The sequence below is a fragment of the Temnothorax curvispinosus genome, unplaced genomic scaffold (assembly GCF_003070985.1).
Source record: "Temnothorax curvispinosus isolate PA1 unplaced genomic scaffold, ASM307098v1 QBEX01013859.1, whole genome shotgun sequence".
Taxonomy (NCBI): domain Eukaryota; kingdom Metazoa; phylum Arthropoda; class Insecta; order Hymenoptera; family Formicidae; genus Temnothorax; species Temnothorax curvispinosus.
Window position 1 is genome coordinate 36978 of NW_020223639.1, and position 26051 is coordinate 63028.

A 26051-nucleotide genomic window follows, 5' to 3' on the forward strand; every position below is an offset into this window, starting at 1 on the left:
AAACACGTGCTGCCGAACGTGTCTCCGTTTGTAACGGCGTCCCCGGAAAGTCGTTTGAAGCGACTCTCTCTCTCGGTGTGGGTCGCCTACGGGGAGGAATTTAAAAAATGCGTGGAAACCATCGTCGCGCGCGGAGAGCGCGGGAAAGGAAGTCGTGGAGCGAAGGGCCCGCGGCCACGAAAAGGACGAAGGGGGGAGACCCTCAATCTGAACGGAGACACTGACGTATATAGATGACACACAAACGGAAAATTTGACCACTTGAAAAGACACATCTCCAATAGCCCTTTTGCCGTATGTTATTTAATTTGCTCGAGAATTATCAGGATTTTAGCTCCCTTGGAATCTTCAAATATGGTTAGAAAATAAAGTAATTTTATGGGCTGAATAACGGAATAATTGTAGAATGAGAACTGCCATGCAATATATAAAATATTACATGTTGCATGGGTACCAAGCAAATATAATTGTTTGGCCTATTATATATATAATTGGGAATTTACGGAATTGCACACAGTACAACTGGAATTATGTAGAATAATTTCGAGAAAAATGAAATTTCTACCAGCTATAGCTAGACAAAATTGTGTAGTGCATGCCGCGAGGGATATTGAACGCTGAATTTAAAATTAAATCGAGTTATCGAGTTTACAGTTTCATCAATATAATGCAACGCATACTAATTACTAATTGAATTGCAAATATTCGTGTAATCTATTACTTCCCAATTTACACTAATATACATCATCTTTTACATGCAATTTTGTGGCAAAGAAACGGACGCATGAGTAGCTAAATGAGGTAGGTCAATTCAAAATTTTTCATGTTTGATTCGAAAGCACATAGTTAATTCCGGATTTATCGTATTTAATTAAAATTATTTAATCAAAATCAGGAAGATATACGAGCATTTTTAAGTCGAATAGAAAATAATATTATGCAAGGCATTTTGATCTCAACGTACTGATTATTCAGCGACAATCATAATTTATTAGATTTGTCAATCATATATTAAAGATAGGTTTATTAAATTCGATATCTATCTGACTGCTCCCTTGTATGCGGACCTCTCAATAAAACGTTACAAATTACGAGTTAGAACATCTGTGGAACTTGGCCATTCATATCTAGGTTATATGAGACTATACGATCATCGCGTTTACGTGTAGGCACCGGCCACGCCGATCGCAGCAGGTCGATCCCGATCGTTATCAAGTGCCGACACACTCCCTTCGCACTCCCTCGGGCACTTGGACGGTTCACGCTCAATTAGCCGGCGGGATCCCCCCAACATACATACCGGGACATTCCCGATGGTAGTACGGCTGCCGTGTATACACCCCCGTCCTTACGAGAAGACGATTAAGGGCACCGCAGAGAGAGAGAGGAGAAAGAGAGAGAGAGAAAAAAAAAGAGAGAAAAAAATCACAAACAAAGTGAAGGAACACGTGACGTCCCGTCTGGTTCCCCTTTCGACGGAGACGGACGACGGAGACGGAGAGCGATGGCAAGTGAAGGCGAGAGACGGTGGAAAGACAATACGATACATCAACCCTCTGTGGGGGACAGGACGGCACATGTGCCGCGGCCGCGTCGCGACGTAAGAAGAGCGTGTGGAACGCGGGCGTGGACACACCGTGTGGAGGAACGTGTGTGGGCGCGTGTGTGTTTCGGGTGTGCTCACCGCCGCCGTGCGGCATGTCGGCAAAAGGAAAGAGAGAGAGAGAGTGACAGGGGAGAAAGAGAAAGAGAGTGTCGTACGAACCGTGGGGGGCGAATAAGAGGGTGGTAGCGGTAGTCCGCTGCGGCGTCGGGTCCGGGATATCATCATATTCAATATCAACCCTGGCCCCCAACCCCCGGGTGCGACCGCCGCCGGCCGTCGGCCGCCCCATCTCCGTCGCTCTCCCCGTTGCCTCTCCTCCTCCTCCTCTACCGCGCGCTACGTTTTCCACACTCGCGCGAATAACTCCGGCAATATTTTAACTGCGGCATCGGGGCATCCGCGCCTGCCTTTTCTACCGCCCAACGGTACACGCTGCGGTGGATACCTCCTCGCCCCCTTCGTCGGAATCCTCCTCCCGTGGGGCGACGGAGGAGGGGACAGAGAGACCAGCGTGCACTCCCCTTCGCACGTAACGTAAGAGTTACACCGGCTACCCGGTATATTTTATATTCCGGGGCGAAACGTTGATCGGCTCATGGCCCTCGCGAGGCATCGCCGAACGATCGCCGCGGGAACCGTCGTCTATTTATGCCTCCGCACCACATATATATCCGGGATACCTACAACTATACCCGGGATAAGCCAGCCCGGACCGACTTCCATCCTTCCTGCTCCCGTCACCCTTATTTTCCTCGCACCTGGCAGAGGCTAGCAGTAACAATAATCGTCTCGATATTTGTTAGAGACTTAAGACTCGTATAGCTAATTAAGAACATGAGCTCTAAATTGATTAAAGTATTTGATTTGTATCAATTGTATCAAGAATTTTTCAAAAGTAATTAGAAAGATTTTAATTGTTGGGAATCCTAGTTTTCAACCTGCGTTAAGCCGTAATCACACTACGGGTTGCGGGCTCGGTAACCTGCAACTCAGCCGGTGGACTGCGTTCTGATTGGTTGGTTTCCAACACTCAATCGTAACCTCAACCCGTAACCGAACCCGCAACCCGTAGTGTGATTACGGGTTTAGAGAGGGAAAGAAGAATTACATTTACAAAGGCATTCCTCTTATATCTCAAGAATTTTTTAATTGTATTAATCTTTTAAATGGGGCACGGTTTTGAAACTTTAAAGAATAAACTTAAATTTAGACCTTTCTATAATCTCAATTAATATTTTCGTTGTAGAGTTTTACTGTTACAGTATTATGTATTTTTAATATCGCAGAACTTTGTAACGTTACAAAAGTTTCTCTAAGCCTTTGTCAATATTAATTAATAAACAGAAGTTTTATAACGTTAAAACTTTTAATAACTTTCGTTGATATTAATTTGTAATCCACGCACAAGATTTCCCGCATAAAATCCCCTCATAACACTCCGATTTCACTCCCGTGTAGCATAAAATCCTATCCTATGCATAAAACACGAACCTCTCGTGAAAATGACGGGCATCTATCCATCCGCACGTCCTTCCCTTCGTTCTCATTCCCATAACGAGAGAATGTCGGATATCGTGCACCTTATTTCTGTTTAGATATCCACGACGTACAATGTTATTTCTGCCACTCCTTCCTGTATTTTCCTTCTCATTTCTCCACACTTTTTTTTCACGCCGTCATCGCCCGTTCTTTTCCGTGTTTCCCCCCTTTTTTCCCCTCGCGCTCACCAGTCTCCTGTCTCTCCTCGCCTCCTCATTTGGTGGGCTTTATGGACACGAAACTCACCCGGGTAAGCGTCACGTAAGCGAACCCGGTAATGAAAACGTCGCTGACGCGACGAGATTCCAGCGGCGGTCCATGCCGGCCGATGTATATTGTTATTACTCACGATATATCCATGGAGAGCGAATCACCCTAGCAGGAAGAAGCCGACCGCGATCAGACTTCCAATAACTTTTCGCGAGTGTGTTTCACGGGGTACGTCGCCGTTGTCTCGGCGTAGAAATCAAGAACAGCCCTTCGACGATTGATTTCTCAAAAAATTTACATCACTTCCGAAAAGTTATTTTTATGCACAGAGTCTCTCGTATAAATTTTAATAGTTACATGCATATAAATAATTAGAATATTTGAAATTAAGCATTATATCATGATTAATCATTTCAGTTCCAATTTTTGTATTATTTCTTACTGCTTTAAATTTCTTCGTTATCCGAATATTATCTATATGGAAGGATCGAGGTAATTTTATTTGCAATACATTCTTTCTTGCGAGTCTCGCTAATGATCGTGACCCTTCGATCGGCGCCAATACCACCGTTAATGGATCTCGCGCTACCAGTGCGCCGGCGGAGAAGTCTCGTTAGCTCGAATTAACTAAGCATCCATTTACTTTTGGTGACAACACACTTTGCACACTCGATAAAGCATTCCTCTCCGGACGTCAGTCGACTCGATGCGCGTCGTTATTACTCAGGTCGTCGATGGAGCGAGCAGCCCCTTTTCAAGAGAGCGCCCGATCATGCTTTCTAGAAGTCGAGTGATATCCGATTCAATTACGTCGAAGTGACGGACCATCGCCCTACGTCATCCCGGACTTTTTATTCCGACACAAAAGCATCGCGCTGAATATCCACTTGAATATAATTATTATTGATGGAGTACATTTGACGTCGAAACGTTTTGCCTCGAAAATTATTTCTCTTAATATTGTAATATTGTAACTCGATATAGAAATGTACATTCTCTATTTGTGATTCAAAATTTTACTTACAGATTAAATAAAGAGATATATTATTTATTGCACATGTGTGTGTGTGTCTACCTCACGGAGAAAATTTTATAGTAAATATTACTATGGTGTCGCACTAGCTGCGGATCATCAAGACGCACAAGTTTAAATGCTATAGTCTTATAGTAAAATTACTATGTCCATAGCATTTAGTGCTACGATCATAGCATTTAATTATAGCTATAATTAAATAATATAAAATTATACTTAATTATAGCTATATAGCTATAATTATAGCATTAAATGCTATGATCGTAGCACTAAATGCTATGGACATAGTAATTTTACTATAAGACTATAGCATTTAAACTTGTGCGTCTTGATGGACCGCAGTTGGTGCGACAGCATAGTAAAATTTAATATAAAATTTTCTCCGTGCTGCCATTATTTTTATATAAATATTGCTCAATCCTTTAATGAGGACAATCAGACGCTAAATTAAAGGGACATATTTTTTTAGTATAACTTAACATTGTCTTATTGTTAGTTTAATAATAAAATTCCTTTTTCGGAGCTTTAGAATTCCTAAGTAGAAACAGCAGCCATACAAGCGCTCGAACAAGAATAAATTCTGATACTGCTAAAAAAAATAATTGAAACTATCCTATCGATCCCCTCCCCCTCTTTCTCTCTCTCTATATCCGAATCGCGACGCATCTTTACCACGAATGATTTGTTTCGCCCCGAACTCTCGGGTGGATAAAACGGCCCGTGACACCGCGTGCGCGCGCGAGGGGGGTCGCTCACCCCGTATAAATCGAGCAATCGAGCGCGGCCGAGCCTCGCACCCGGACTTCCGTTCGCCGATAACGAATATTACGAATGGCCGGACGGTGTCTCGTTTTTGATTGTTCCTCTTTTTTGAAACGCCGCGCGCGCTCACGCCCGATACGGTCACCTGCCGCTGATTTACATCGACACGGTGCGGGCGGACGCATCAATTTGCCGTGCCGATACTTCGTCTAATCGGACATCGGAGCGTTATCCGCGGCGGCGATGCCGCGCGTGCGCGCGCGCGCGCACGCGATGGCTACATGTTGGAGGCGGTATCGATATATACGCATTATCCGGAGCGATTTCGCTCGCATACACCGGCCGCGACACGCGTGTCACTTGTTCACTCTAAATCGGCTGATTAAATTATGGTCCTTCCCTTCCCTTTCCTCGCCCACCCTCTATCAAGCCCGCGACACGCTACAAAGATTAATCCGGAATCCGTTGGCGTAGCGGAGGATGATACCTTCGACAGATATGACCACGTGCCGAAGACAAATAGTCCTTTGATCGACGTGATGCGTAAACAACTCGACCGAGCGGACGAGTCTCTTTTCGTGGATTTTGTTTGCGTAAAAACAACATCGTGTTGCGTATATAATCTGAACACACAGGAATTTGGATGGCGCGAAAACGATCGTTTATTTCATTTATTGTATTAACTAGTTCTTTGCGGGAAAAACTCTCGCGCGCGAAACGGTGCGGGCGGATTCAATTGGAATTGGACGGCATGGTCGATAGATGGGTTAAAACTTTATACCACAGGTCCCCGAATTCCCGAGTGAAAAAAATATTTTGTGGAAAGAGCCGGGCAATAAATCGTCGGAACGATCGGACACAACCGGACATCCGGCTTGTTTAAAAAAATCAAGAAAGTACTTTAATTAAAAAGCTCACGTTTGGAAACGCAATATTTCTTCGTTATACGTTTTGCTTAACATATTATATATATGTTACAAAATATATCATATGATGAATCGTTCGTCATTCTTTGTGAAAAATTCCTAATATCATAAATGTCCAAATAACCATATATAACCGTATATATCACGTGCTTTTATTTAATTTTAAGTTTAATGTTGGAATTTTATCTTGACGTCTTAGTAAATTTTTCACAATTAATTAAAATCCGAATTTAATTGTCACGCTCAATCAAGAGTTCGATCGTTTCTCGTAAGTTCACTGACAAATTACGCCATCGCCAATGACACTGATAACGCTTTATCTCGCGAGAGGCAAGTCTGAAATTATACCGCGAAAGAAAATCCCGCGGCGCGCCGTATGCGGCGCATACAAATTTTGATAAAAACGCGGACTTATCGCGTTTTGTGGAGGCGGCCGCGGAGATATGCACGGCGGCTTAGTAGGACGAATGGGGGGATATCCAACGCGGCGGAGAAACGTACACCAGCCCCGTCGCCGTCGAAGGCAACCCGGGGTTGGAGTGCGGTAAGCAGCTCATTAGAACCCTCCCCGCCGACCGGCCATTATTGCCTCGTTCCGTATTCCGTTACAAATTGCTTTATTAAATTAAAGTCCCACAACCCACACTGTACCGCGTCACGACGACCCTGCGCGGCCGACCCTTCCTTCTACCCACCCCCCTCCGCCGAGTCCCTTTCACTTCTCGCCCCCTTGTATATACGCGCCCACATGCCGCATCGGACCGTGTGCGGCCCCCTCGTCTCTCCGCAGAAGACGTCCCCCTCGACTGTCCCTCTCGATTACCCTCGAAAATTTTCTCGAGCCTCTTTTTTCCGATCTAATTAAGACTTGGACGGCTCGACCGAGTGTGGCCGAGATTAAAAATGATCAGCCGACGCAAATGAGATAAAGTCGTTTAATCTATGAAGGTTTTCTAGATGATGCTGTTGACGCTGACGCTCGATAATAATTGTTGATTAGAAATTCGAAATGATATAAATGTCTTAAAAAACCAGTTTTGAATAAACTGGAGAAAAGAATAATGTCATCTAAAATGTCGATTTTAGTTGTTTAAAGATAAGAATATAAAGAAAATCATTCATATGGTGTTGAGAATAAGTACCTTAAAATTAATGCGCTCGTGAGAAGAATTAATATGAAAAATATAAAGAAAAAAAATGACACATTTATATCGTTTCATATATTCCTAATCTGCAATTTTTAGGCGATTGTAAATGTAACTATAAATAAAATAATTAACTTAATGAAATTAAATTATCGAAATATCAGAACAGTATGAGCTGCAAATATATAAAGACAGATTAGTTTGCTTTAAATATTCGTCCAGACTGATTTACGTCGGTAATTAAAATATAAATAATTGAAGAAGTAGAAGATATATCGTAGAAAAATCAGTCAGCTGTAATCGCGAGCCGAATGAAAGAGAGAAATATTAAATGTCTGCGGCAATAATTACCAACGTTATAAGGACCGTAATTAATTTCCGGAATACGGCGAATTAATTTCGAACTGCGGTTAAAATGAAATACTTCTTACGGTTATAACACGGAAGCTAATTATGCTCCAAGATATATCGCAGACATATTTTTCCTACGTAAAACAAATGGGGGTAAGTGTGTATATGGGGCAAGTGCATATAATAGCGTTGCATCATCGTAATAAATTTCATTGCGCTGTATAATTAGCATACTAGCAATATAACGAAATCATTATATAAGGTTACATGCACTTGCCCCATGTATGCATCTTATATTCGCTTATCTATAATCCAAGGTATTGATGTTAATATAACAAAGTAAAATATGACGATATTTCCCTATGACTCGTCATGACGAAAGTCACAGATGGGACTTGGAGTTTCCCCTTCAATTCTACGAATCGAAAAAGAGATCATGAGGGACCCGATAGAATGCCCGCACGACGGCACGCACAATCGAATGCACACAATTGCTCGAAAACGCAATAAAAGTTTACAATCGGCTCGTCGTAGGTGTGACATTAAAATTCCGTTGTGACTTTTTTGACTATCGAATTCAACGCCTCTTATTTCAACTGTTCCAAGAATCGGTGTTTTCTATTAAATGACGTAATATATCAGCATGCGAATAAAAAAGTACACAGTTATTTTTAAAAAATAATTCGGCAGAGGATGGCGATTTTCAGAAGCTTGAAAAAAGCGGAATAATAAATGTTTCAATCTGTTAGATGCGACTGTGTATTTTTAAAGTGACCATTATGATCTCTTCTCTTCTCTTCTCTTAATCTCTCTCGTTTCGAACGCTACGTCTTAGGTTAAATTAAACAGAACGCCGCCCTATGCTATTGACCAAGGCTAATTACTCCATTCGCAGCGAAGCGAAACGGATATTCAGGAGCCACTCATCGGGTGACGCGAATGTTGCAGTGTCGCAACAGCTGGGCTGTCAGCAAGCGATGACGGGCACGGGCGGCGGCGCCGGGGAACACGAGGGAGGCAAGAAGAAGCACACGAGGCCCACGTTCAGTGGACAGCAGATCTTCGCCCTAGAGAAGACCTTCGAGCAGACCAAGTACCTAGCCGGCCCGGAGCGCGCCAAATTGGCGTACGCCCTCGGGATGTCGGAATCTCAAGTCAAGGTAACATCTCCGCTACTCCACTCTCACTGTACATTCGGCGAATTGACGCGAATGACATTTTTGTTCGATCAATCTGCATAATTTTGTCTTTCGTTGTTTAAAAATCGCCACGTCTTCTAAAAGAACAATATATCCTTTACGTTTATCTCCGAAATTAAAGATATATCTTTTTTTAGATGCTTAGTTGTATGGAAAAAAGGTTTAATATTTTTTGTTTTATATTTGACGAGAGGTACTTTGCAAGAGCGATAGGCCAATACAATAAATATAAGGGTTTTACGTGATTCACATTGTAAATATCTCGACACTCGTCAAAACCATATCGCGAGTATCCCTTCGTGAAAAAGAAGGCGAGGAGACATTTGTCTTCGAGTTCGCCGCTGACACCGAGAGATCGATCAAAGCATCGCCCCGGCGCGGGAAACGCAAATCCGCGCGCGCTGCGAAGTAATCCGCGACCGAAAAATCTCCCTCCGAAAAAAGAAATCCGCCTGCGATCGCCCGTCGACGCCCCGAGAGGGGCCCTTCCACGATGGCTCCCGCAAAAAGCGGCTCGCTCGCGCGCGGAGGCGCGATTTTAAAAAACGTCCTGCTCGTTGCCCGGCTTACTCCATCAACGCGCCCCGCCCGCGGGGCAGGGAAGGCACAGGGAGCGAGAAAGGGGGAGGGGGCGACCGGAGGAGGCGGGAAGGGAGGGCATCTAACGAGGTAGCCGGTAAAAAAGTTCGAAGGATAAAAGAAGGTGACAAAACAGCCGGAGACGTGTCAAGCTTTGCGGCACCTGCGTCATCCTCGGCGTCGCTCTCTCGCGGATGCCGGCGGTGCGTCCCCCCTCTCCCTTTCGCTACCCTCTCACCGTCACCGGAAGGGAGAAGAACGGGGAACACCGGGTGAGACACGGGTGAAACTCGGGTGAGGCCGCGGTGACGGTGAGCGAAAGGACGGAGGGAGAGAGAGTAAGCTTTTGCACTCCGCTCTTCTTCCTCCCCGGGCATCTCTCTGGCCCCCCGCAAGCTCCTCCGCCTCTTCGCCATCCACCTTCGGCGTTCCGCTCCGAGTCGAAGCTTTCCTCTCCACCCTTCGTCTCCCTTTTCCTCCTCTTCCTCTTCTCTCGCCATCTTCGACCCTCTAAGAGAGAGAGAGAAAGAGAGAGAGAGAGAGAAAGCTTCCCATTTGGAAACCCTCAACCCCTGCTGCAGGGCAGGGTTTTCCCTTTCTCTCCCTTTCTGTCTCACTCTCTTTCTCTCTCTCTCTATCTATCTATCCCTCGCGGACTCGGGCGTCGATGTAGCGCTGTCATTGGTTCGTTCTACGCCGCCATATTTACATTTTTATTGAAAGCTACAAGTCTGTGTCGGTGAGTGATGGCGAAGGGGGAGCGAGAGTGCGAGCGTGGCGCCCCCTGAAGCCCACGGGGGTTGGGGTGGCCAGGGGGGTAGACGAGGGACGCGACACGGAGGGTGGACGAGGAGGAGTTGCGCGGAACAAGAGCGCGCGGGGCGAGGGATCGCGCCGCGGGGGTGAGGAGGGTTAGCATTCAATTACCTCGGATTTCCTCGGGAAGAGGCGATTCACCTCCGCGTATATGCCATCTTCGAGGGCGAGATTGCCACCGGATCTCGGAGAGTGCCGGCGCGTTTTTCGAAATATTACGACAATATATACCCGCGTACTCTTTTACGCGACCGGCTGACTTGGGAAAAAAAGATCGGGAGGGGAAGGGAGGGGTTGTTTACATCAACACCCCCGATGAATCCCGCGTTATCTCGCGGTATCGTGCGATTTCCTTTAAAGTTTCTCAGCGGCAATCGTGTAACTATCTGCGGTATAACATATATAATATATATCTGTATGATAGGGGGGAAAAATGGCGATATCGACTGGATTACAGCTGTTGCTTTATACATTTAGCGGCTTCACCCCTACGCGAGAGATTTCGATCTAAATGTTTCAATTTTCTTCGAAAATGAGATCATCCGCTAATAGAATCGATTCCAAGAATTCGCAAGCTTTGTCATTAAAAAAAAAAAGCGAGAAAAGGCGTATACGAAAAATTTCAATAAATCTGTCGCTTGTCCGAAATTAAAGAAATCGCGTAACTGCGCTCGCGCGGCGCGGCATTGCGACTGTGCGCGCAATGGTTGTTTTATTCGAGGGTGGTATCTTATAATTGGGATACGCGGGAGGATGTAGAGAACGATGCGGTCGATGCGAGCGGAATATCAAGGATAGATCGATACCGTTCCCTCGCGGTTTCGGGTAATACCGGATCATTACATACTGGACCTATCACTTTTTTCAATATTGGAAAGGGATTTACGCGGTACGAAGGGATTTGGCAGCGCTGCCCGATGAAGATTTATACCGGCCCGCCATTTCACAATTCCAGATTTATAACTTTTTCATTATCGAAACGTATACCTTACCGACGCCCGCGTCCGTATGGGGGCACGCGAGAGAGAGAGAGCGCGCGCGTGCGATTCTTTCTCTTTTTTTTCCTTTTTTGTTCGCCTAATAGCGCGACTGTGTGGATTTCGGGAGATGTAATCTCCCGGAATACATTTTGCCACCGATGGTTCACGGGGTTATATCCGTCAGGCTGTACAAATTGCCCGCACGTTAATATATTCGATCAACCGAACGTCGTTGCACGAATGTGACTCCCATATCCTTCTCGCGGAACGACACGGGAAGGAGCGTCTCTCCGTAATGCGCGCGGTCGGTGTTCGCATAAATTCTTGCGATGAAATATTTGCCGGTGATGTATATGCGTAATCTGAGCTAATAAATGATACAGGTGTTTCACATACACACACACACACACATACGTACGTATAGTATTTTGTACGCGACATGTGTGTAACATTGAATTTAAAATCACTACAGGTCTGTGTATAGAACCTTTTTATTATTACATTATTATATATTATGTTACTATATATATTATATTGTTTAATTTTTAATTAATAAACAAGCGTTACTTTTTAACATAGCTTTCTCCTTGAGAGACATATTTATTCCTTCTAAATTGTAAATATTATTATCTACAAAAAGAAAGAAAATTAAGTTAAATTAAATACCGCGAACACTTGTTTGAAAAAATTGCCATCGTTAATTCTTCGGAATTCCGCATCAAAATATATGCTTGATACATTTATATACATATGCAATTCATTTATACAATATTTCCTCAAACGGATTAATTAATTTCGTCACGCGTCTAATGAATAGCGCGATCGAATGGGTATAATTTCGTCATTGTCGAAATTGGCAATGATGTCCGTCGCACGATTTAATCAGGGACCACCGCGTAAACACTCAGTTAAGGCAAGTCAAGTGCAACGCGACGCGACGAGACGAGACGAAGAGCTTTTAGCATGAATGACCCCCTCAGCTAGCGCGCGTGTCCCCCTATTAGAATCTAATACGGCAAAGTGAACGCGGGGCATTTGCGAGTTAAAGACCGTGGCGCCCCTGTCTCGTAGGCGGGCTCTATCTCTCTCATATATCGGAGCGTGTATCACGAGGGAGAACGAGAGATAGAGGGTAGCTTCGAGGGCGATGAAGAGCGCGAGAGCGAGCGACAGCACAGGGGGTTGTTCGAGGATAGTGACAGAGAAAGAGAAAGCAAGAGAGAAAGAGGGAGGGAGTTGGACAGGGTTTTGTATAGCGATGGCATCGACAGTGAATCAGGGGGATTAGATACTTTCTTGTACAGATGATGCCGGGGGTGTGGTAGTCGCGATTCATTGCCGCGACGGAAAGTCAGCGGTCTCTGCAGCTTCTCTCTTTATCGAGGCGATTGCGGATACGGCGGAAGGGAGTGTTTGGATAGACTATAACTTTGTTGAGCTGGTTGAAGTGTGTGCGGGGGGGAGCGGGGATAGTCCTTTATCTCTAAAGTGCGGTCTAATAGTTGTCTGAATTGCACGAATCCTATTTAAATGGATTGTAGATTCGGACTTGAAGATGCCACTTAAAAAAAGTTGACTATAAATTCACCGAAAACTTTTTCTAATGTGCTGTGTCTTGAACTCAGGACAGAATCATTAAGAGAAGACGAAGATTTATATAAATAATGTGAGACACATGGTTAAAATAAAACTTTAAAAATTAGTTTTCTAATATAATTGCCTTGAATGTTTCTGTAGGAATAATATAATTCTGCTTAATAAAAGTATATAATAAACTAATATTCGTATGAATGCTTTACGCTGTACGTTAGAAAAAATAGAACTTAATAATTATTAAAAAGTTATTAAAAATAATAAGTATTTATTTAATTGTAATGACATCATTAGAGCGTTGTAATCAACCTTATAATTAGAGGACATTCATAGCGTCACTTTTACCACACAATCAACCGACTCACCCTACTTCAGTAACTTCCCTTCCTTTCGCCATTGCTTTTAAGCAAAACATCCTGCACCATTTCGAGTTAATTGAAAACAGCGGCATCCCCAACACATTAAACACGATATCAAACTACACGTCGCAAAACGGGCTCGGGCCCTTCGCTACGACTGTGTCTCCTCCAAAGGGCAAACGCTATGGATAGGGTCACCAGTACACGCAGAATTGCAACGTGCCTTACAACGTGCGCTGCGTATCCCTATTCACGCTGTACGATAGCGGTGATGGTGATGCTGATGGCAAAGTGGTTCCCCGTCCAGGCAGAATGTGCGGCAGCAGCTACCGGAGGGGGACCGGCTCGGTGACTGGGGGGTTGGTGGGCCGAGTTGTTTACGGCGGAGTAATCTGCTCGTCGACGGATACCAATATCGATGACGTCAATTAGTACGAGGCGGAAGGTCTCTCTCTCCCCCCCCCCCCCCCTCTCTCTCTCTCTCTCTCTCTCTTCTGCTCCGCTTCTCCGCCTCTGCCATGTATCATCATGGCGGTGTATGTACGCGGCGCGGCGCGGCGTGGCGTGATAAATCACGGCAGCAGGCGGCGTACCCTTCATTCACCTCCCACTACCACCATCAGTGTGCCGTATCGCGCTGCACCACACCACACCACACCACATCGCGTACCCTCGAAATTGGCCCACATGTACTTGACTCCATAATGCCCGCGATTCCACCGACTCGGCTTGCCTCTCGGTCCTGCTCTCTTTCTTCTTTTTGTCTCTGTCTCTCTCTCTCTCTCTCTCTTTCTTTCTTTCTCGATAAAACCGACTTTATTTTTTGGCCAAACCTGCCAAGCTACCTTCTCGGCCGCTGTTGCTCGGATCTTCTCTCTCCGTTCGTCTCGCGTGTCCCACCTCAGTTCGTCCATCCATCTTTCTCTCGCTCATTCCCTTCCTTCCGCTCGACCCTGCCAGCGGAACGATCTCGTCGAGATCGCCGGCACGGAATTATATCGGGGTGTATACACGGGCGCCCGAGACGCCATTATGTTTTATGGGCCGCGTAATTGTATGGGCCGGTCTCGGGAAATTATTAGGAACCTTTTTCCGGGGGGCCAATATTTCGATACCGGCGCAAACGAAAGTAATGCCCCCTGCTTGCTGTAACGCGGTAAGCTCGATTATCGCGGTGGCGAGAAACTGCGTCGGTCGACGTTTGATAAACCGGACGCGCGTAGCTTTTGGGTCGGTCGCGACGATGCATATATGCGATAATTGCTTTTCAATGACGTCGCTTCACTCACATCCGATGTACGCTTACAGTGGCCCTGCCAGGTATTTTCAAAATGTACACATTCCGTGCTTGAACACGGTAATCTGCACCTTGAACGCGAGGCGTTCTTACTAATTTTTGAGACACTATGATATCGCCAGTTAACGCAGTACAAAAATATATAGGACACCGACAATATATAAGCTTGTATACCCATGCATTTATTTGAGTTAATTTATAATAGAGCAACAAAAAGTGCGTGTGAAAAAAAGACGAAGAAGGTTTTAAAAAAGTTCATATTTATGTTCAGTTTAATAAAATAAAAAAAAGTTTGTTGGCAAAAAAGAGAAAAACATGTGATAAAATTGTAATATTAATTTATACTTCGATACTTTAATTAATGCCAGACAACAATATATAAATACTCAACAGTAATTAATAAATAATATTTTATGATAAATTTAAAAACATCGCGTAAATACATTCATATTTGCGTCGCACAATTTTCATGTATTTTATATCGTTCAATACATTCTATATCGTTAGTGCAATCGCATTATTTATTTTTATGTATTTCTTTATATACACGTTTCTAATTATTATACGTAAGAATGATCGTGGAAGGTTTATTTGCCGCACCACGAGGATCGTTTCGATGCATTTAGTTTGACCGGTGTTCATCATCGAGTCAGTCGACCGCTCGTATCGAGACGTCTAAAGATATTCTACATAATGCGTTTCTTGTCTAAATTAGCGGCACTGTGCGTTAACATATACCGTTCCTTCGCGTACACATGTCACGCACATCGTACCGTTTCCGGAAATTCGCATTAGAGTTGCAGTCCGCGTTCGCAAAAAGTTAATTTCCATAAATCAGGAGTAACTGCTACTGGGAACAATTTCTCAATAGGGACAGCTTGTATTTCATAAAATAGACAGATTCTATAAAACATTCCTTCCTCCAAGATAAAAGAGAGAACACAAATCTTCAAATATATTCGATAAACGATACTTTGTGTTCCTAAGTTATAGATGAAAATTATCCGATTAAATTTTTATCAATGTTAATTTTATCGGCATTATTTTACATAAGTATTAATATTTCTCTATTACTTATATTTCTTTTCGCGATGGCCGTGCTGGCGGATTATTAGATTCCCCTCGAACTACATCAATTCGATCGATCTCTCTATCATCATGGGCGCGAAATTATTTTCGGAAGGATTTTATAAGGAGATCGAGAAGGCGTTTACGGCCCGAGGATAGACAATAACATAAATTTTTGATCGCATTTACATCGTCCCATCGGCGATGGCGAACGCTGAATATTTTTAGCTGAAGAAAGATGTCCGAAAGGATCTTAGCGACGATTTTGGATACCGGAAAATGGATTCTGTATCATTCTTATAGTCGTAAAATGACAGAATTTTACAAATGAGACAGGCAAAGATTTATGCGTAATAATTGGATAAATTTTTTGACATTAGGAATGGCATATTTATGCACTACATTGTAAAAATGGATGATGCAATTTTCCCGCTGAAAAGTGTCTAGTAAAATACTTCTTTAATAATCAGATTTCTTCAGTATTTGAACTGACAGAGAGAGAATCCTCCTGCGTTCTAAACACCGGAACGTTGCGTGGAAATTAAACAGGGAGTATTTTAATAAACGCGGGAGCATCCCGATTGGGGACGGTAACGTATAAAAGAGAAACAGTTCTTTTCTATTAAGGCGCCGGGCGAGCGGAGAGTACATCTCGGAGAATTAAGAGCAGCTGCTCTAACGGGAAAGTGCTCTCGCACACAGAGATTCGTGACTCGAACGCTGAAAATGTTCGCGATGTAAAGTTAACGCGCGCGTGAAAATAGGAAGAGGCGCAAAAAAAAGCGAAATGTGCTCTACGCCTCACGACTCGAGAAGATTCATTAATAACTTCGACCATTGATGGTGATGTTTATTTGACATTTCAATACGCTGTTATATCTGATAACTCACTTCATAATGGCGAATATCGAGATCGAATCGCCACGACGAGCTTTCCCGAGAACGTAGAATCCTCGGGCGTCCCGCCGGGAGAAGGAGAGAGAGAGAGAGAGAGAGAAAGAGAGAGAGAGAGAATCGTAAAAGTACGCCCGGATCGCGACGGCCGTCGCGAAATTTGATTCCGAAATAAAAATAGAATATTGGGGATAACGCGAATCGGTGAAGCCATTTGATCTCCACGCGGGGCCAAATGGGCGGCCGGGGGGTGTCGCGGGGAAGGAGCAGGGGGAAGAGAGGAAACATATCGATATGGGGAAGCGCTACGGCAACGGAATACAGAGGAGCGCATTATCGCCGGCAAGCCAACTACCCTCCGTCGTCCGACTCGCCCTCCTCCCGTCCGCCTGCCCACCCTCTCCCTCTTCCGGCCGTACCCGCGAAGAGGATCGCGTTACTTATTACGCGAAGAAACGTTCTGTTCCGAGCACTCTGTAATATTGCGAACCGTGGAATCTTGCGATTACTCCGAACCGATTGACGACGCAAAATCGCGGCCGCGCGTTTGCGATTCGCGACACCCTGCGCGATTCGGATCGCGCACGAGGGTGCGCGACGAGAGAATCTCCATTTCCGATTCTGTATAATGCATAAATATATATGTATATCGCATTTATCCAATCCTTATATATCTCTATCAGAACCGACAACAGAGAAATGAGCGAAGTTGAAAATCATACGCGCAAAAAATTTTTGCTCCAATAGGAAAAACACGGAAAACAACATTGCAATAAAATATTAATGTTCAATTTTGTTTCATATTAAAAAGTTTTATAAAACAAACAGGGGCCGGGTTGTTAAATAAATCACCTCGTTGATTGTAGATTCAAGTTAAAGATCCTCTTATAATAAGAAATATTTTCTGTTCATTCTGAAACGTCTTACATGATTTCCATAAAAATAAAATTGAATCGAAATAAATCTAGTTCTTAAGTGTTTTTGTCAAGTGTTTTTTTTTTACAAATTAAAAGTTTAGTTGGACTGACAAGTGCGATTACTTATGTCAATCGTAAATAATCCCGTCATCATCGTTCGTTTAATTATTCACTCCGCATTTTTGACAAGTCGACAGAAAAATGCGACTGCCGTCATCGACCTTGCCTTACGTACAAAGCTAATGTAACATGTGACACAAATATCGAGCCTGCGGCGGTTAACACTCTCGGTTTGATGGCATTTAGGAGCTCTCGTTACTCCACCCCGGTCGGTGGGTTACAAATAGGCTGTCGCGTCACGCCATATGGCGTAAATGCAAATTTTATACTAAAAGAAGCCCGGGCAGTCAATGCGTTAAAGGGCATCGGTCGAGGCTCAATAGTTTTGTTTGCATCACACGGATATGTCTCTCGCTATACTATCATACCACATGCATCAACATGACAAAAGGCAAAAGCCCAGGTTTTTCCGTCACGGCATATAACGCGTCGCAAAAAAGCGGGTATTAAAACCACCGTTCTCCGTTATCTTACGATGTATTCAGTCAGTTTCGAATAAAACTGGTAATTACCGTCCTATATAATATATAAAATCGAAATTTGCCAAATCTTGATCAAAATGTTTTATTGGAGAAAAGGATTGAGATTATAATATAATTTCTTTCGAGTTGACTCGCGACAATCAAGTCTATAAAAATGATAAAATTAGCGCATCTCTATGCTATCGTACGTAATTCTTGTTCCAGATTTATTTTTATCGCGCAAAGTGACCATAGACAATCGTGTCCAATAGAACATATTAATTCCCGCTGTTTATAGATTAATATATACCTCGTATATGTACTGCAGTTATCGAAATTCAAAGCTCATAAGATGCATCTGTGAAATCCGCGCACGGAAGACGAGAGGCAAGGGGTTACAAGGATAAAATTCCGCTAAACACGCCGGGGCCACGATAATGCTTAACGACGCGTGCGGAGTCATGTGTGACATTTACTCGAAGGTTTTCCGCATCATTGGTCGAATCGCTTATTATTCAAAGGGTACGCTTTCATCGGATCGCCGATAAATTTTTAAGCTCCGGTGCACCTTTTTTACGCGCCAGACGCGGATATGGATTTTGGAAAAAGTTACGGGAGTTACGTTCCCTCGTCGACGCGACGACGACGTCGGTGGTAGATCTCGCGTATCTCAACGGACGACGGGATCGATCGCGGATTAATCGTACGTGCTATTTAAAAACAACGAACGGGTTCTTCGTGACGAAAAATTCGACTGATATATACGAATATCAATTTCCATAACGTCGTTCCTGTCTATATCATTTTTTTAAATACATGAAAGCGTTTGTAATATATTATATATATTTATTGTTATATATCGTAAAGTTATCTCTTGTAAAGCAATAAGTAAAAATAACAAAGTAAAGATAATAAAAATAAACTTCAGATTATATAATAAAAATGTTGCAAAGAAAATTAAGATTTTATAAAAATTTATAAAAAAGAAGAATTTGTAAAGAAAAGTATTTAAAGTAAAATTTATAATATTTTATGTACTTTTTCTCCAAAATACATTTTGTTTATATAAAATAACAAATTATGATGACAATAAATTGAATAAAGTTTTGTCGGGTTTGTAAGCCTAAACTGACAAAAATAATTTTGATTTATTTTTTAACTTAATAAGCACGATTGTGGGTGAAAAATATAGAAAGCTACTAAGAGAATTAAATGCAAGTAGGAGTAAAAAAGACTGGGGTATATATATCCATTTAAGTTATTAAAAGTATTGAAAACGAGTATTCTATATGCGATACGTGTGCTAGTATGTATAGTAACTATCAGAAAAGCGTGCCAAGCCATTGAAAATAATGCATCCCAAATGCAGTGGAGACAGAAAACACGATCCTCTTTTCCTCTTTTTTAATTGGAAAAATATATTTCTCTTATGTGCGTCGTTTCGCTCTTAATACGCGACGTAATTCAATCGCACGGAACGGAAGTTCCACCGTATTTCTGGCAGCGCTTCCGATTAATTGACTTTTTGGCAATCACCGTTACAGAGAGTCCTCGAGAATGCTAAGTGCTCCATTTCAGCGCGATCCGTTTCCCGCGAACGAGAAATCATCGAATTGTTATTTGGCGATGATGTTTTTACCTTCGAAAGTCTATTCAATATTTTAATGATGACGATATAATTTTTGGTTAGTTTGTATTTTTAATACGAATAAATAATGTCTTTTACACGTATCTAAAATATTCCTAAATAAAATAAATATATATATAATATAATATTTAAATACTTTTTTGCCGTATTTATCCCTCAATAGCAGCTTGATATAATCTGACGTTGTTCTATAGGTATTCATTGCAACTTTTTACTTCTGTTTAAAATTTACTTGTATTTTAATACAAAATAATGTTTCACAAATAGCGACGAAAGACATATACCATCGTGATATCTCTCTCCTGTGGGAAACAGAAGGAAAAACTGATTAGGACTATCAGAGCTGCGCCAATGGCATCTCAAAATATACGCGGCTTTGGACAAGAGAAAGGAGAAAGAGAAAGAGAGCAATCTGTAACTGCAATCCGCAGTTTCCTTTCCTTTTCACGCATTTACATCGAAATCCGTTCCTATGCATACACAGTTCTTCCATCTCTCCCTCTCTCTTTCTCTCGTAATCTCTGTGCCACCCCCTTACTCGCGCCTCTCTCGTTTCTCTCCCAGCGGAATATCCCACCTTGTCAGTCGTTTCTCTCTTTCTATTTTCTTCCCTCTCCCCCACATTTCCACCTGCACCCAGGTTTTGCGTTAATTTACACTCCTTGCTTCTTTTCCGACCGTTCCGTCTCCTTTCGCATGTCTGTCTTTGACGTTCTTTTACCCCTGCCACGCTTTACCTTCCCGGTATCTGTGTCTATCGGCTTTTTCTATACTGTTTTTTTATTATCGCTATATGGTTACATCTCGCAACCAACCGTACGAAAATGATGGTTTTTATCAAACCTTAGACACTTAAAAAATACTCTTATTAATACAATAATTGTGCTTCAAGAGAAATTTTTTAACTGCCAAATTCTTAAAATATTGTTACCTAATAAAATAATTCTAAAGAGAGAGTTTCCATTTAAAAAATCGTATAAGAATCGTATAAAGAACGTTCTGAGAATCGCAATCTTTTCTCTACGTGAGCAGCAAACATATTAAAAATCATTTTAGATGTCATTCGAAAAATGAAATATGATAAAGATAAAATGGATTTTTAAAACCACTTTATCATGCATATTCGAATAATTAGATTAAGAATAAGGTTTACGCATTTAAATCACAATACTTGTCTAGATAATTATATTCGCGATGGTCTCGTCACAATTTTGACTCGAGAAGTAACTCGCGCGAATTTTGCCACCCCCCTTCGAGGGTGAGAACTGAGTCACACGGCCGTAATCTTTCGCATAATAAATTGTCCCAGCGGCGATATCAACGGCGAGATCAGATGCTATCGGTATTATCTGTTACGGACGCGGGGAGGGAAAGGGTAGGTGGACGACCGCGGAAATCAGTGCCGCTCGCTCTGCGGGCCCGCCCTAAGGGCTTTACGCGAGTTACAAATGCGGTTTTGTATCTAGCTCTCGACGGGACAAAGTAATGGGCTTAGATAATCCTGATTTAATAAATCGAACAGTTGTGAGGCGACGCGCAATGTCGGTGTCGAGGGGAACGAAGGGGGAGGGAGAGAGAACGACAACCGCGCCGGTTCCCCGCCCCCGTTCCCTGCAACGTGCGCGTGACTAATGCGTTCAAAAACAAGATGGATGGATCCCGGCCAGGACTTTCTTTGCATTTACATTTTCGCACTGTATCAGTCGCGACGATTTAAAGAATAACGATCGGGAAGGGCTTTGCGGTTACATCCCCAAATCGGTTTTTCATCGTTTCATCGAGAAGAGATCGGAATTGCGACTGCGAATTGTCGGCCCTCATTTTTCGAACATTGCTCACAGAAATTTTCCTTATCATACAATGACTAATGCAATTTATCAAACGATATAAAAATAAAAATGTTACATTACTGTCAGAATCACGTAAATGGTATTTGATTGAAAAATGTATCTCTGATAAATAAATAAAAATTTAAGTAATTTTGATGAAAGCAACAAACTAACCGCATATTTTTTGGTCGTTTTACAAACAATAATTTTAATAAAAGTATTTCTGAATGTGCACATTTAGCAATTAACGAAAGGAAAAATGTTCTTATCTCGAAAAGAGAAGAACGTGATAAATCTTTATCCGACAAATCTGCAACATCCGCGTTCCTGGAAAAATAGGACATCGCATTTGAATTTATTAAGGGCTTAACTATAAGTGCTTTATCGTCTTTAAAGTTTGTTTTAGCAAAGTAAACAGGGTCGGTACTAATAGAGAGAAACTAGGTCGGCTCGCACGATCCCGAGGGGGAGTTCGGTAAACTTAGTATCAATTTTGATTGTCCTCAGTTTCTCCGATCCATTGAACGATATCTCTGAAATTGCGAATCCTCGCGGACGGAAGGAGCTTGTTTATCACGATTGCGAAATCACAATCGCATACAGGCAAGCCCGGCGATCGAGCATCTACTTTTCCATGCGAAATGCGTTTGTATATCTCGAGTAATATTATAAGATCAATATCGCTGTTCGATAAATCGATGCGTTATTAATCTTGGCATCTCTCTAAAAAAGGGGATCTTTTCTTTTTCTCTAATTAAAATATTTATCGAAAATATCTGCACTTTTATGTCGGAGAAAGAGAGAAGGATAAAAATTCTTTTAAATAAATTTTTGAAGAGATTTATTATAAATCAAAAGAAAGATTCTTTCAAAATTAAAGATTAAGCGACTTAAGAGGACAGCCTGATGTGCCGCCTAATCTTTTCCTCGCGTATCTCGCTTTCTTCCACCCTTTAGCTCTTCCTCTTGCTCTGTTTCTCTCTCTCTCTTTCTCTTTCTTTATGAAGACCAACATGAAATATAAATTGGACTTTCGTAGCCGGGCCGAACTGCTTTTTTACGTCCGGCATTTGCCTGCAGTCAATCCCTGCAGATTGTCCATTCGCCTGCCTCTCCGTTATCTTAATTCCTCGAGTATTTTAATTTTCATCCGAACAACCATTAACTTTTACGGCCGGCCGTTTACTTTTTAATTCGTTTACCGCTTCGCGCCCGTGCTCGCTCGCCGGGACGCTTATATCTTTAATTTAAGCTCTCGACTTGGCGGCCATTGAACAAGCCTGCGGATTGGGGTTGGATACGGAAGAGCGGCAGTGGCGGTGGCGGTGGCGGCAAACGGGATGGCCGGAGGGAGGGAGAGAGGACGAGGGAGCGAAGAGGAAGAGGAGGAGTTTAGCGGGGGCCACACGCTGGCATGGATCGGGGGTGGTTTGTGGGTGCAATCGCGCTACGGTGAAGCTTCCCCGTGCTCCCCTGACACCCGTTACGTTAATTAAATACATTGTTGCGGGGACACAGACTCCTACTGTGTATCTCGAGCTTTATAGGTGCAGAGGGGCACCTTAAGTTAGCGGCGTTTCCGACCCCCTTCCGGTCCCCGCGGGAGGCCAGTCGCCAATGAATTTTCTCCGGGACCTTTGCCCGTTAATTCAAATGTTATAGACGCCCGGTCTAGAGTCGAGGCCGGCGTATTAATCGAAAGAGGTCGAATGGACTCCGCGGGTGGGCGATGTTAAAGACGTCGAGAGTCGACTATTTCAATAATTCACCGGTCGATTCGCGTCGAAAGCTTTGCTCCACGATGGGGATTTTTACCTCGAGGGTTAATTCGTTCTTCGACAATCGAATTGAAACGTATTTGATAAGATTTAGAAAGTCATCTCATCGTGATTTCTACTCGTTTATCATTTATAACTTAGCTGAATAAACAAGAGGTTATCAAATTAGATGTCGGAATCTTTTTAACAATGATTAATTTTTAATAATGTAATAGAGAAAGAATTATTAGCGTTCTATTACAGTAACGAAATAATTATTAAAAAAGCTCGGAAATCTCTTCGATGCATTTTGTTGCACATTGTACGTCACAACATTTAATTTTCATATTACATACGACTTTAAGAATGTCACCTTGGACAAGTCTTTTTACCTTATTTTACATTTATCGCATCGCAAATAATATAAAACTGCAACATAAATATTCAATGACATTTTAAATTACAATTTTCGGAGACCGGCGAAATTTTTCGGAGATTGGATTTGAACTTAAACGAATGCGTCGGAGAATTAAAATCACGATTTAATCATGAACCTGTTAACACGGGCGTCCGTTTTCGGATTTCCAGGTGTGGTTCCAGAATCGGCGGACGAAGTGGCGGAAGAAGCACGCGGCGGAGATGGCGACGGCGAAGCGGCGGCAGGAGGAGGTCGAGGGCGTCGTCGCCGAGGGTGAGGACGGTTGCAGCGATGCTGAGGCCGACGGCGGTAGCGGCGGCGGTGGCGGCGGCGGTGGTGGCGGTGGCGGCGGCGGTGGTGGCGGCGAGACCGCCGCGAAGAGGCTGCGAAGGGAGCTCGAACAGCAGTACAGGCATTGAGAACCGCCGGGGACGGCGGGGGTTGCCCGGGGACACGCGGGGGCGCGAAAAAAGGGAAAAGAGGGACGCGGAGGAGAAGGATAAGGCGTGGCCCGGGGGCGGCGCGTTCCGGAGGGTTCCTCGCGGCTTGTTCGGAGAACAACGCGCGTGTCGGCTCAGAAATGATCGTGGAACGACTGTACGGCGGCGGCAGAAAGAGAAAGAGAGAAACGAAGAAAGAGAAAGAGAGAGGGAGAAAGAGAGACGTTTGTTGCACGAGTGTGTGTGTCCGCGTGTCTTTCTTCGTGATTTAGCCGGACGCTTAACGCGGCGTCGCGAGTGACGTACGGGATGTTCGGGAAGTCGCGCGTCTTCTCCGTATCACGGGAAAGTACGAGGGGACGGTTTTAAAATTTTAATAGAGAGCCGATTGAGAATTTTGAGGCTCGCCGAGTCGATTCTTATTGAGTTACGGGCGTAACGTCGGACGATCTATACGAAGGAAAGTATAGAGAGAGGATTTACTTTCGAGTTAACTTCCAGGTGAATTTTTGCCGGAGCGAAATTTTAATTAGAGAAGTTTAATTGTCGTCGCCTAGTCTTTCGTAAGGAGAACTTGATTTTCCAAGATTATATTAAGGAACTCTGCAACCGCGAGAGGAAGCGCGCGCGATTTACGGGACGTCCGATATGTCTAACGTTTGTACGAAACGAGACGTAAGTGTTTCTCGCGACAATACCGTGTCAGTATAGTCGACGACGATCGTGGCTCTTTGAAGCGAATCAATCTTTATGGTGATTGCCATTAATTTTGACCGTGTCAAACATTTCGTCCGGTTCTAACGGGCGTTTCGATTCGCTCTGAAACATTGCGAATTGCGAAGCGTTGATTTTGTTGATGGCGGATTTGTCGGTGCTCGAAAACCAGTAATGGTTTAAGTAAGTATTAACGAAACGACGAGAGAGAGAGATCATTTAAATCGAAATTAAGCGCTACAATGTATAAAGTGAAATACCATTTATTTATTTATTTTTTATCTCGATAAAAAATTTTTTTTATTATTATAAATATATTTATTATTATTTATTGTTGTGAATATTATTGTGAATATATCGCGATTATTAAATAGAACATTTTCGTGAGAAGAGTTTCTCATTAAATAAAAATTTCGAGGCACAATAAATCTGCCATCCGACAAAATGACAATTGGAATCCGAATTAAGTCCCGTTGCCAAACTGATCTCTATGATAATTCGAAAGCGTCGATAAAGACTACCGATTCGTCGCTGATCTCGAAATATGACGTCAAATCGCTCGACCAAATTGAGCGCGTTTATCGATCCGGAGACTTCAATTAATCGCGAGCAGTCACGATACCAATTTATTGTCATAAAGTGAGCTTGCTTTTGTGCGACTATACAGTAATATTTGTACGGCGACTTTCTAACTATCTTGCTCCAGGAAATAAATACGAATCTAATGTGTGATAAATGCTTCTAACGCAATCAGATTTGGTTGTCAAGCAAATATATCATATTAAATACTTACATTTATGTTAAAATTTATACTTTTCCGAACTCGATCATCGTGAAATAGCATACGTGATAAATTAACGTCATTTTAAATAATCGTTAAATGCCGTATCGATGAACTGATAATAGAACCCGTGTCTGTGTAGATTTAAAATCGGTTTGGTAGGCACAGTCACATGGCAGCTCGCTATGACAACACTCCTGTGTTGTTTGACAGGAAAATATAGCGACGTCCAAATATATCGTTAACCACCTTCTGGATCGCGACGTGTTACCATCCCCAAAATCTCTCGATCGCGTGTGCATATTTAGTCTGTAGCTGCGAGAGCTACATACGGAGGAATCGATAGGAAGGGTTTGCCGAGCTGCTTATGCGATGGCAGATTAGTCGCCGGGGGCTTTGTTATCCATCCGACAAACAACGCACGGCAAATATGGCAAACAACGCACGCGACGTAACGTCAGCCCCCGTCAAGAAGGTGTTAATGGATAACCATAAATCCCAGGGCCCCCGGCAATCTGTACGTCGTTCTAAACTAGTCGACTCGTCACCGGGAAAAAGGCGCAAATTATTCTCCCGATTGAATAAATAATAATATGCAAAAATGCGCTA

At 43.1% G+C, this 26051-nt stretch overlaps 1 protein-coding gene across 1 annotated transcript in view; it reads left to right on the forward strand.

Moving 5' to 3' along the window:
- LOC112464077 (homeobox protein Nkx-6.1-like) overlaps positions 1-24974 on the forward strand; it is a 36885-nt gene extending 11911 nt beyond the window's left edge. The window contains exons 3-4 of the mRNA XM_025030868.1: positions 8521-8732; positions 23678-24974. Coding sequence (XP_024886636.1) covers positions 8521-8732; positions 23678-23926 — 461 coding nt within the window. The 3' untranslated portion in view covers positions 23927-24974. The remainder of the gene's footprint in view (positions 1-8520; positions 8733-23677) is intronic.
- The last annotated feature ends 1077 nt before the right edge of the window (positions 24975-26051 follow it).